At 37.0% G+C, this 13614-nt stretch overlaps 1 protein-coding gene across 1 annotated transcript in view; it reads right to left on the bottom strand.

Annotated features, from left to right (window-relative positions):
- TTYH3 (tweety family member 3) overlaps positions 1-13614 on the bottom strand; it is a 181110-nt gene that overhangs the window by 58961 nt on the left and 108535 nt on the right. Inside the window, exons 3-5 of the mRNA XM_052000090.1 lie at positions 5376-5487; positions 2850-3070; positions 779-874 (exon numbers count right to left, since the gene is read on the bottom strand). Coding sequence (XP_051856050.1) covers positions 779-874; positions 2850-3070; positions 5376-5487 — 429 coding nt within the window. The remainder of the gene's footprint in view (positions 1-778; positions 875-2849; positions 3071-5375; positions 5488-13614) is intronic.

Below are 13614 nucleotides of genomic sequence, written 5' to 3'. Positions count from 1 at the left end.
TTAATAAATTAAGGGAAGGTATAAAAACAAAAAGGTATCAACAAAAATATTATTTTAAAACAGGAAGTGGTACTTAGAATAAAGCTTCTTAAACTGTGGATTACGACCCCATATGGGATTGTGTAATTGCACGTGGGGCTCACAAAAAGTATGATTTACAAATCATATAATTTCATAAATTATTAACTAGTGAATGTTTGATCTGTATATCTATTTTATATACCTATATATCCAGGGTCATATATTAATTTCTCAGCTGAAAAGGGCTCAAGAGTGTAAAAAGTTTAAGAAGCTCTGCAATAAATAGATGAACTCCAAGGTTTCTTCTTGTTCTGACATTTATGATTCCAGATTGATAAATCATCTTTCCCAGTTTAACCAATCTCCGCTGAAGAACCAAAGTTGTGGGGTTTTAAGTTGTTACTATAGATTACAAAGGTAATCGATTATATTGAGATAGTTATAAAAAGATTTTAAAAAACAGGTTCACAAATTCTAGGTTAGGGAACCTCTGCCCATAGGAGAATTTTTTTTTTTTCCAAATTTAAAACCCAACCAAGTCCCTAGAGAATAGCTTTATTGGAATTTCTTTTTTATAATCTTTCTGGGTGCTAGGAATCTAAAGTCAGTCCCATTAATAGCTGGGATCATCCTAGGGCCTGATGAAAATTAATTGACTGGTGAGATCAAAGCAATCCACAGCCTTCCCTTCACCCACCAGCAGACACCTTCCCATTCCCAAATATGCTGAGCGTTAGTCAAGCTCCCCAGGACATACCCTACAAGGATGGCCTTGGAATTCCGGATGAGTCCAAATAACACGAGCAAACAGATCAAGACATCAAAAAGGAGGAGGCCCAGGTACCCCAGCCACCTGAGAACAAGGAAACAGACAGATACAGGCTTTCTGAGAATACCAGTACTGCTGAGACAGAGGCTGCCCACTGCCTGTATCAGCCAGGATAAATATGTCAGCCTCAAGAGAGACTGATTGCATTTCTTTTCATTTTTCTGTCTCAACATGGAGCATTCCCACCCTTGTTCCAAAATTAAAATTTCCCTTCCCCACTTTCCCTTTTCCGATTCCTATTCCTTCTAGATCTCTATCTCCAGTTATAGGAGAAAAAGTTAGCAATCTTAATTTTATAATAAAGTTTTGGAAATCTAGTATGTTACTCCTTTTCAAGGAAGTATTTTTATTTTAAAAGAGTATATCAGTAGTTTTCTTCATCCTAAGGAATGACTTCCTTAATTGGGGGTTCATAACCAATTTTTTTAATAACCTGGACTTTTTTGATAGTCTAATGAAGTCTATAAATCCTTTCTCATATTAATGCTTTTAAATAAATAAAATACATAGAATAACAAAAGAAACCAAGAATATTAAAAATGCAATCTTTTTTTTGCAATCCAATTTCAAGGACCCACTGAAATTTATCCACAGACTCCTTAGGAGTCTACAGACTGAGAGTTAAGAACACTTGGTCTAAATAGCAAATTTCCATGCAGAGAAAAGGACAGAAAAAAAGCCAAAAGTAGGCCAGCTTTGAAACTTATAGGTTTGAATTTCTTGTTGTTGTTATTGGTTAACAATAACATGTGCAACTTTTCATGACCCCATTTTTGGGTTTTCTTGGTAAAGTTTGACATTTCCCTCTCTGGCTCATTTTACAGATAAGGCAAACAGAGTTAAATGCCTCACCTCAGGGTCACACAACTAGGAAATGTCTGAGGCCAGATTTGAACTCAGGAAAATTCTAATTTTGCCATCCAGCTGCCCTTGAATTTCTGTATTTACCACAAAAAAAAAAAAAAAAAAAAAAGGCAATTGTACACAAGAGGGATCTGTAGTCTTATGTACTATATTTTCTTTTTCTATTTTACTGTGCCTGAAAGGGCCTGAGTTGAGGAATCATTTTCCTGAGTTCAAATCTGACCTCAGACACTTCCTAGCTGTGTGATCCTGGGCAAGTCACTTCACCCTGCTTGCCTCAGTTCCTTATCTATAAAATGAGGTGGAGAAGGAGAAGCTAGAGACTACAACTAAATGGCTCATAAATAGTCAGACATGAGTAAAAAACTATTGAAAAACAAAATGTATTTGGAAATGTCCATTATATTTGGTATGTGTTAAATTCAAAAAAAAAAAAAAATTTAAGTGAATTTTGGGCTTCAGTGGGAGAGATCTTTGTTAGCAGATCCTTTACCAAGAACCAACCTCTGATAGCAAAATATTTTGAATTTTCAAGTGATTAAAACACAAGGAAATCTGAAATGGCCTGATCTTCCCAGGACTTAGGGTCTACCCTGAGGCCCAACACTTTCAGTAGAGAAACAACTTCCATTAAAAGATAAAGAACCAGGTAGAAATCATAGAGGCTGGTACTCCAACCAAGCTAGAGGTCCCCTAGAATTGATCTCATCCTCTATCACTGTCATGTCCAACATACTAAGGTAGAAGAGAACTGGAGTGGGCAAATATGGGTAAGCAGTGCTCAGAACAGAGAAACCAAAAAAACAAAAAAGCAGATCTCCTCCCTGGCTCCATCCCCAAAGCCTCCATCTCCTTCCAATGTAGCTACTCCATTCCCATGCCCACCCTGAGGCTGCTGGAGTCAATGCTCTTCCTGCCCCCCCTCTCTCTGGTCCCACTCTCTCTTAACTCTCTGCTTCTATCCATCCAGAATTTTTTTCCTAGCCCCCACTCAATAAACCAAGGACAAGAAAAGACAAACATCTATGTTACTGGTGCCCAAAACCAGCCTGGTAGAGGAAAATAGACCTCAGAGGGCAACTGCTCTAACTTCCCAGCCCCTCTGAGCCAGAGCTTAAGAGAAAGCTGTTCTTACCTGTACCAATCATAGAGGTCAACCTGCACAGCCAGATCCTCCAGGGATACTGCGCTGTTCTTCCAGAAGGGGATCTCTGTGGTCTGCCGCACCAAGTCATACAGAAGCCCCTGGAGCTTCTGGACAATGTGCAGATAATCAGTATGCTTCGTGTAGAGCTTCTCCAGGGTCTGAAGGCTGGTCTCCACTGTCTGATTGAGGGCCATTGTGGTGTCTGTCACCTGAGAAGGAGAAATCGGGGCAAAGAGATTAGGAAGAGACAGGACAGATGATAAGTTCTGTCTGGGTAAGCAATGGAGAGGGGCAAGGGTAGAGCTGGTCCTGAGGCAAGTTTTAGAAACTTACCACCTCAAGAAGGTATTTTTATTTAGAAACAGAATACCAATAGTTTTGTTGGGGGACTAGGGAAGTCAATTTGAAAAACTGGGAAATTGATATCTCTTACTCTATGAAAAAAATGGGGTTGGAACAAGGCAATTGGGTGAAGAAGTAAATAGAGTGCTGGAATTGGAGCCAAGAAAATTTGACTTCAAATTTAGCCTCATACACTAACTACAGCCTTGAACAAGTCACTTAACACAGTTCGACCTGAATTCAAATCTGACCTCAGATACTTACTAGCTGGGTCACCTTGAGCAAGTATGCTTCATGTATAAAACAGAGACAATAATAGCATCTACTTCCTGGGTTGTGAAGAGAAAATGATATCATATTTGAAGAGCTTGACAATTCTTAAGCCACTATATAAATGTTTGCTATTATTAGTTAATGGTGGGAAGAGTGCTGGATTTTATGCTTCTGAGTAAATCACTTCTCCCCAAGATATAGCTTATGTGAGGGGGCTACTTTAGATAATCTTGAAGGCATAAGATGAGAGAGATGAAAGGCACCTTAGAGGCCATTGAGTACAAGACTCTCCCCCATTTTGAAGGCAGAAAAATTAAGGCTGAGGAAAATAAAATGGATTACCTAAAGCCATAAACATAGTTTAGAAGAATTACATATGTTTAATCTATATCAGATTGCTGTTTTGGGGAGGGGAGAGGGCAAATCACTCCAATATCTTTGACAAAAAAATCCAAATGGGATAATGAAGAACTGGACATGACTGAAAAATGACTGAACGACACCTGAAGTTCAGAGAGGCTGACTTGCCCAAAGTCACAGAAGTAATAATTATCAGAGATAGGACTTGAACTCAGGTCATCAGATTATAGGTTAGAATTAAAAGGGACCTTGAAGGTGACCATTTGATCCAACCCCTTCATTTTACAGATAAGGAAACTGAGGCTTAAGTTAAATCAACTGTCTAACATCATACATGAAGCATATATCAGAATCTGGACTTGAATATAGCTCCTTTGACTCCAGGATCAGTATTCTTTTCTGTCCAACATTTAACATTCTTCTATTCAGAGGTCCCTGGGAGAAGAAGGGAGTGATCACTTGCTTCATCTAGAGGTCAGGAATAAGGCAAAATGGAAATTCTCTATGCCCACCCCAAGTCAGGAACTACAAAGATCTGCTATTCAGTTAACATTAAATATGTCACTTGAACAAAACCACTCATTAAAGAGTCTTTCCTGACTATTGAAAAGGTAAAAATCTGGTCGTTGCTTTTCTCAGGAGTGTTAGCCATCCTATTCACACACCTCCTCTTTTCTCTCTCACACTCCTACAAAACCCACCTTTCCCTCTCACTTCTACAATTGCCACCTCTCTTTTACACATCCATCCATCCCTCCCCCCCTTCTCCTATTTATGCAAATCTGTCTCTATCTCTCCCAATCTGCCTTTGTCTTTCTTCACAGATCAGAGGATCATGGAACTGGAGCTACCTCTGAGTATCATTTAATCTAATCCTTTTGTTTTACAGTAAGGAAACTGAGGCTTATAGAGATTAAATGATTTGTCCAAAGTCACATGGGTAGAAAGAATCAAAGATGGAATTTGAACTCCCTTCCTGAATTTCAGAGTCAATGTTTTTTCCATTATATTTTCCATTATAATTATATTATTATATAACATAGTATATGTTATAACATTTAATCTATGTTATAGGCTATATATTATATTTTATCAATTCCATAATGATAATTACATTCTTATATAATAACTATGCGATTATTATATAATAATGATTTCCATCCCAGTCTTTCCATTACACACACACACACACACACACACACACACACACACACACACATTTTTTCGTACATAAAACTAAATCTTCCACTAGTCTTACCCATAAATACTCTCTTCTCTACATCTCCCCCTTACACACACACACACAGTCAGTGAAACATATCCTTTGATTGGCAAACTGCAGGACTCTCAGCATGAGGTTTCTTGGGAATGGGAAGAAAGAAAACAGCAAACTCTCTCTCTCACCAAGGCCATGGCAACTCTCATTCTGAAGGCCAGAATGGAGAGAGATGAGCTGAACGGCCTTCAAAGAGATGTCTTCTCTTGGCTCTCCCACCAACCCTACAGCTAGTTCCCAGGCCCATTCTTCCCCTAACTTACCCGATCCTGGACTCCAGCCACAGTGCGGTTTGCATGGCGAAGCGAATATGTGACCCGGTGAATGCCGTCACTGGTCTCTCCATTGCCATAGAATCCCACTGCGATGCCAGCACTAAGAAGAAGTTGAGGAGCTGGTTAGGAAAATGCTATTCACCCAAGAATTGACAAGCTCTCTTTTTCTCTCTTCCACCAGGAATAGCCTTCCTGTCATATGAGCTGAAAATACAGTTAAGAAAACAGAGGAAGCCAAGGTAAGACTCCCCAGCCTTCTAGAGGGACCAACTGACTTCACTTCCAGGTAACAGGAACTACAAATATCCAAAAGGGAAGAAATTTAAATCAATCAAATAACAAATATTTATTGATAGTCCACTAAATGCAAAGGGCCAAAGTGGTAGGGAATTTGCAAAACATAAAACAAATTAAATGATATTTTGTAGAGTATTTTAAAAGTCTACAAAATATGTTACATAGTCAACAAGCTTTCATTACACGCTACTTTTGTGCCAGGCACTGAGGAAGAGCTGGGAATGAAAACACATAAACAGCTCCTGCTCATAAAAAGCTTAGATTCTAATGGGGAAGACAATATATCATTAATATTAATATCAATAATCAACTAATTAGTATTGATTTACAATTATAATAGTATTGATTTATTTCTCACAACAATCAAATTATCAACAAGCACTAAGTGCACTCAATCAAATTATTCCCACTTAAGAGAAATGGAGATACTAAGGTTCAAAAAGAGGTTAAATGATTTGACTCTTAATCTCTTGGTTCTGATCTTTTGAATAGTAAGGGCCTCTTCCCTCCCATTATCTTATATTTATTTTGTTAATACTTGGTATATCCCTGTTTGTTCTGTGAGTTAGTTAGCTTCTTAAGGGCAAGAACACAGCACAGAACACAGCAAAAGGAGCATGAGATCATAGATTTCAAAGTGGAATCCAATCCTTCATTATGTAGATGAGGAAACTGAGATTAAGTGACTCACTCAGGGTCACATTGGAAGGAGGGGGGTAGAAATAGATCATCTCTATGATGGCCATAGGCTAGGGGTTGGAATCAGAAGATTCCATCAAAGATGGAACCTGAAAGTTGGGCTGAATTTAAATTGACCTACAATAGAGGAAGCAAGCTATAAAGTGAACTGGGCATTGTATTGTCAATCCAGGTTATTTTTCAGAAAAGAAAACTGAGGTAAACAGGGTTAAGTGACTTGCCCAGGATTATACAGGCCTAAACTTCTATCTACGGAACCATCTAGCTCCCTACCCCCAGGGCTATCTAAGGATCATTGAGTCTAACCTTCTTATTTTAAAGAAAATTAAGACCTCTTATTTTATTTTTTAAATAATAGCCTTTTATTTTCAAAATATATACAAAAATATTTTCAACATTCATCCTTGCAAAACCTTGTTTTTCAATTTTTTTCTCCCTCCCTTTTTCCCACCTCCTTCCCTAGATAGCAAATCATACAATATATGTTAAACATGGGCAATTCTTCTAAACATATTTCTGTAATTATCATGCCGCACAAGAAAAATCGGATCAAAAAGGGAAAACATTGAGAAAGAAAACAAAAAGCAAGCAAAAAACAACAAAAAAAGATAAAAATACTATATTGTGATTCATAAACAGTCCCCATAATTCTCTCTCTGGATGCAGATGGCTCTCTCCATTACACGTCTATTTGGAATTGCCTGAATCTCAAGACTTCTTATTTTAGAGGAAACATGAGATCAATCTGTCATACAAATACTAACCATTAAGGAGTAACATTTCAACTCAGGTTGACTTTATAGATAGTGCTCTTCCCATTGTATTGCCTGCATCAAAAATCCCTCTGTAATCATAACTAAATCATAACTCTATAACTAAACTTTTTCTCTATCCTGTCCTGCTCCATCCCAACAAACCCCAACTCAGAATCACAACAATTTCTTCACACTGATCCAATCTGCCAACTCTCTGGGAATGAGAACTAAGCTATGAAATCAAGGCACAGGAGTCTCTTTGGATTTAAAATTTATCCTGTAGCCATACCTTTCCTATCCCTACATATTCTTCAATCCAGTGCTTGCTGCTCCTTGAAGTTGAGATCCCATCTCCTAATTCTGGGCATATTCCTAGGCTCTCTTGGACACGTGGAGTAATCTCCCTCCTCCTCTCTGTGTTTCTATATAGTTGTCTTCCCCCATTGGATTGTGAGGGTGGGGACTGTCTTTTGTTTTCTTTGTGTCCCTGGTGTTTAGCATAGTGCTCAATACATAGTAGCTTAATAAATATTTACTGACTTGATTTTTTTTGTTCAATCATTTTTCAATCATGCTCAAGTCTTCAGCATCCTTTTTGGAGTTTTCTTTGCAGAGCTATTGGAATGATTGGCCATTTTCTTCTCTATGTCATTTTACAGATGAGGAACTGAAGGTAAACAATTAAATGACTTTCCCAAAGTAAGTATCTGAAGTCAGATTTGAACTGAGGAAATTTTTTTCTTGACTCCAGGACTGGTGCTCTATCCTATGTGCCATCCAACCTCTTTGGACAGGAAGTGAGAAGGAAGTGCTATTGATTCACAAAGTAATAGCTTCTTTGAATAAGAAACAATCTCAGAAAATCATCTCATCTCAGGGTCCTTAACCTTTTTGTATGTATCACAGACCCCTATTCAGATTGTTTTTCTAGTATAAAGGACATAAATATAAAGGATATAAAATATATATTTATATATAAAGCATATGTATGAAATACAGATTTATATATAAATATACATATAAAAATAAAATAAAGGACACCAATTATATTGAAATGCATGTTTAAAAAAGTTGTTTTAAGTTCAAGGATACCAGGTTAAAATGTCTGGTAGTTAAATTCCCTCATTTTACAGAGATAGAAACTGTGACCCAAAGATCAATCTAATCTGGCCAATCCCACCTTCTTCCCTCCCCTCTTTTGACCTAAAGAATCAAGCAACACCAACACATCCTTAATTATAGAACTTTTAAGGCTGGAGGCCTTCAAAGCCCTCCAATTCTCAGGAGAAGCATTAGCTAATTTGCCTGTGTAATTACCACCTTAAAACTCCAGGAGGAGAGGAGAGACACTATTTTGGAAAACCCTGTCTCACTAGCTCTGCCCCTCCCCAATTCTCCCTCCCAATTCTATTTCCTTTTAGTTGGATTACTACTATATACTGACAAGTGGAGCTTCATATCTTTGACACTCCATACCTTAAAATTACTGTGATAAAAGTAAGGGTTGCCTTTTGCCCTAGGGTCCACCCAGCCACTGAGAATCATAGAGATTTGGTCCCCACATGATAGGGAAGAAGAAACTTAGTTTGCCCAACGTTCCATCATAATATTTGAACCCAGGTCTCCTGACTCTCAATAAAGAACCCCTTCTCTTATGGAGAAACTAGGTCAAAATGTCCTCCCTGGCAACAATCTAAAAAGGCAGGAAATCTCCCCATCTTCCTAAATATTCCCAATAGTTTTTAATAATATAGATAGAGTTCTAGACTCAGGGTCAGGAAAATCTGAGTTTATACCCTGCCTCACACCCTCACTGATTGTCTAACTTTGGACAAGTTACTCCATTACTCTCAGCCTCAGTTTATCTATAAAATGGGAATAATTTTAGCATCTATCTCACAGGGCTGTTAATGAGATCATAACATATATAAAACTCTTTGCAAACCCTAAAGCACTATAGTGCTTACATATCATATTATTTTATTATTATGCCTTATATATTAGCTGTAACCCAATGTTTTATAACTCATTACAACATTGCCTTCCATCATTTTCTCTAAATCTTCCTTGAAACTATTCTCCATATATTCTCCAAAATATTTTACCTCAGAGTTAAAAGTTTTATAAGTTTATTCTTCATTATATAAAATGACATCTTTCCTTTTATATTGTTCTAAATTCATTTTTTTTTTTTTTGGAGTTCAAAGAGAATAACCTCCTAATCGTTAAATTAGAATTTGGGGAACTAAGTCCACCATCATCCTTTACATTTTTTGCATCCCATCTCTATATTCCCAAACAGAATTGTTAGAGGCATGCTATAAAACTTGCAGAATTAATAATAGTAACAATTATAATAATACTACCTAGCATTTATAAGTGCTTAAGGTTTGCAAAGTCCTTTACAAATATTTCATTTTTAACAAATAAGTGTTTATGAAGTACCAATTAGGTACTCAAGCACTGTGATAAGCCTCAACGCTCAGAAGCAGGTGCTGGAATTATCCCCATTTCACAGATATGGAGATGAGGAAGACAAAGCTTAAGTGACTTACCCAGGATCATAGAGCCAGCAAGATAGGATTTGAATTTGGGTTTCCCTGGTTCCAGGTCCAACTCCCTGATCATGGCACTACCTAATTTATTTAATAATTTATTAGGTACAAAAAGGAGAAGCACTAAAGATAGGAAAAGGTGAAGACTTTCCATTGTCTATTGAATAATGTCCAAATTCTTTAGCCTTCCATTCAAAATCTTTCATGATCTGGTTCCAACTTACCCTTAAATCCTGCCTCATATTATTTCTACTTCAGGTGTACAATATGTCAACCTAGCCATTCAAACTCACCATTTTCCAAACAAAACCCTGCTGAAATACTACCAAGGATTCATTCAAATGTCTTTGTCATAAAGTCTTCTGCCATTCCTGTCTACGACACCAAATCGGTAATCTTTCCTCTGATTCCTGGAAGCACTTTGTTTAGACCTCATTATGAACACTTAAAGGATCACTTGCTGGGCTGGGCATTAGGAGCTCTGTACTCTAGCCCTAGCTCTGTCACTGATGTGTGATCCTGAGCTGATCATTTCCCCTAATTAGAGTTAATTTTCTTTATCTGTAAAATGATGTCATTAAACAAAATTATTTACATATCTAGGTTTTTTTTCCATGGCTCAAAGGAAAGGCAATTTAAAGAAGACACAGAATGAGTGAGATTCTCCACAGAGGCTGCCTCTAGTTCTCTGGATTTTAAGTGTAATATGCAGCTGTCATAGACCACAAGGTTTCAGTCATCTTTGATGTCCACTTACTACTCATACAGTATAATCCTTCAGTCTAGAATTCTGACTGGCTTGAGGCAAATAAGGTTTTGCCCAATGTCAATGATACTGGAAGGGATGGGAGGCTGAAGTAGGAAAATATTTCTAGCTTGTTTTCCTTTTCAGCCAGTGGTTATAGCCCTGAAGTCAATTATTGGTACAATAGAACAATCTGAGGGGCCAACTCAAAATGTAACTACCTCCAAGAAGCCCTCCTCGACTCTAGTAATATGTGATCTCTCTATTGTTAAGGATTTCAATGATACTTAGGCCATCTATTATTTGTCAAAATGTTGTTTTGATACTTCAGAAGTTGAGTTAAATCAGCATGGGTAACCAATTACTCAAAATGTGTATTTGGAGGGACTTGCAGGGCATTATAATTCTGTCTTAGTAGAGAGGCAATGTGAGTTCCTATACTTGAAAACTCTATCACTGTGACCCATCTGGCTATGAGTCTCTCCAAAGTTAGCTAAAATGGTCTATGAACTGTACGTGTCTGTCACTAGGCAGAGGGCATTTTTGTTTGTGTGTTGTTTTTTACTTTTGTTTTTAATAGCATTTTGTTTTCTCTAATTGCATGTAAAGACAATTTTAAACATTCGTTTTTTAATAAGATTTTGAGCTTCAAATGTTTTTCCTCCATCTTTCATCTCCTTCCTCCCTAAGATGATAAGCAATCTGATAAAGGTTACATATGTTCAATCATGTAAAACATATTTTCATATTAGTCATATTGTGAAAGAAGAAACAGGCCAAAACAAAAATCAAGAAGGTAAAAATAATATGTTTCTATATGTACTCAGACTCTATCAGTTCTTTCTCTAAATGTAAAGAGTCTTTTCTATCATGAGTCTTTTGGAATTGTCTTGGATCATTGCATTGCTGAGAACCAAGGGAATCATAGTTTATTCTAACACAATGTTTACTTTCCTGTGTACAATGTTCTCCTGGTTCTGCTCACTTCACTTTGCATCAGTTCATATAAATCTTTCCAGATTTTTCTGAAAGAATCCTGCTTGCCATTTCTTATAACACAATAGTATATTATATTATAATTTGTTCAGTTATTCCCCAATTGATGGACATCCCACCAACTTCCAATTCTTTTCCACAACAAAAAGAAGTGATATAAATATTTTTGTACTTGTTAAGTTCTTTTCCCTTTTTTATTATCTCTTTGGCACACAGACCTAGTATAGTGGTATGGCTGGATCAAAGGATATGCACAGTTTGATTTTCGTTTGGGCATAGCTCCATATTGCTCTCCAGAATAGCTGGATCAGTTCACAACTCCACTAACAATCAGAGGGCACTGTTTTGAGGGTTTTTTGCTAGACAATTGAAGTTAAGTGACTTGTTCAGGATCACATAACTAATAAGTGTTAATTGTCTGAGGCTAGATTGAACTCAGATCCTTCTGACTCTAGGGCCAATGCTCTATCAACCGTGCCATCTAGCTGCAATATTATTATGATTTTCTAAGGTGTTTCATAGGTTTATTTCAGAGGCCTAATGACGAAGCATGCTAGGCACATCCTGACAAAGAAGTGATGGATACCAGGTGCAGAATGACCTATTTTTTGGACATAATTAATGTAAGAATTTGTTTTTTGTCTATTTTAAACTGCTTTAAAGGGGGGGACTTGTTTTTCCAAAGGGGAGAGAGAAAGTAGGAGGGGAAAAAAACAAATTTTTTTTTTTGTTCATTAAAAAAAAATTTACTTTAAAAAATTGTTTCATGGGTATATGTATACTTTAACTCCCCCAACCAGATTGTAAACTCTTTGAGGGGTGGAACTGACTTTTAATTATTATCATGTAACTAAATTTTTTCTCCATCATGCCCTGCTCCACCCTAAAAATCCCAACTCAGAATCACAAAATGTTGAGTACTGAAAGAAACCTTAGAGATCATTCAATCCAGTTTCTCTCATTTTATAGATGGAGTGGAAATTATGAGATGCTGTATGTTGTCTAGGATAAAAGGGATAGAAAGGAGCAGAGCTGAAGCTGGAAAGCAAGTCTGACTCCAATCCAATGCCCTCTCCACTACAGTCCCAGTGCCTCTCTCAAGGCCCAGTAGAGAGCCAAATTTAATGGTAGAAGACTATAGATTTCTTGATTTCTTTTGTGTCATAGAGACCTTTGACAGTTTGTAATTCCTCAGGAGATTATTTTTAAATGCATAAAAGACATAAGATTATAAAGGAAAAAATTATATTGAAATGCAGTTTTACATGTGTACATATATATGATACACACAGGGAGACACATACATATTATTGCTTGTCCTTCCTTCTCGAAGATGACCATGACATCAGGGAGGTGACGCCATGAGGTGCAAGTGAATTGGATTTAAATGAGAGAAGGCTGTTAAAGATTACCTCCCTCACTTTCTCCTTCAGAGCCATCTGGGTCCAGGGGACAGGTATCGATCAGGAATGACTGGAGATGGCTCTGGAGTATATAGATATAAATAAAAATGATCACAGACTCCAGATTCAGAACCTTCTCTGAACTAACTCCATTCCTAGGCACAAAAATCTTTGTCAAATTATTTCATGACTCGTGAAGATGACCAAGATATTAATAAATAAGTGAGACAGAACAACAGAGAGAGGGATTGAAATAAGCAAAGTGGCAGAGATACTTTGTTGATCCTAACACAATGTTATTGTTTCCTAGAGCACTAAAAGGTTAAATGACTTTCCCAGTATTTTCCAGAGGTGGAATTTAAACCCAAAATTTCCTGGCATCTATGTCAGCTTTCATCTACTGCATTATACTATGTATCAGAGATGAAGACTGACAGCATCAGAGATAGAAAAGAGATTATGACCAAATGAAGGGACTGGCAAGTAAAGCAGCATAGCATAGTGGGAAATCCACTAAATTTGGAGTAACAAAATGTGAGTTCGACTCCAGTCTCTGTCATTTAATACTTTTGTGGCAACTTTTTAAAATAGTATTTTATTTTTCCAAATACATATAAAAATAGTTTTCAGCTTTTAATTTTTTTAAAGACTTTGTGTTGTGACAACTTTGTAATACTTTGGATACAGCACATAACTCTTACTATCCCTTAGTTTCTTCATTTTAAATAAGAGACTTAAATAAGACTTAATAATGATTCAAATCTCTTCTACACCTAG

The sequence above is a fragment of the Antechinus flavipes genome, chromosome 1 (genome assembly GCF_016432865.1).
Source record: "Antechinus flavipes isolate AdamAnt ecotype Samford, QLD, Australia chromosome 1, AdamAnt_v2, whole genome shotgun sequence".
NCBI classification, from domain to species: Eukaryota; Metazoa; Chordata; class Mammalia; order Dasyuromorphia; family Dasyuridae; genus Antechinus; species Antechinus flavipes.
This window is presented reverse-complemented; position numbering and strand designations above follow the sequence as displayed.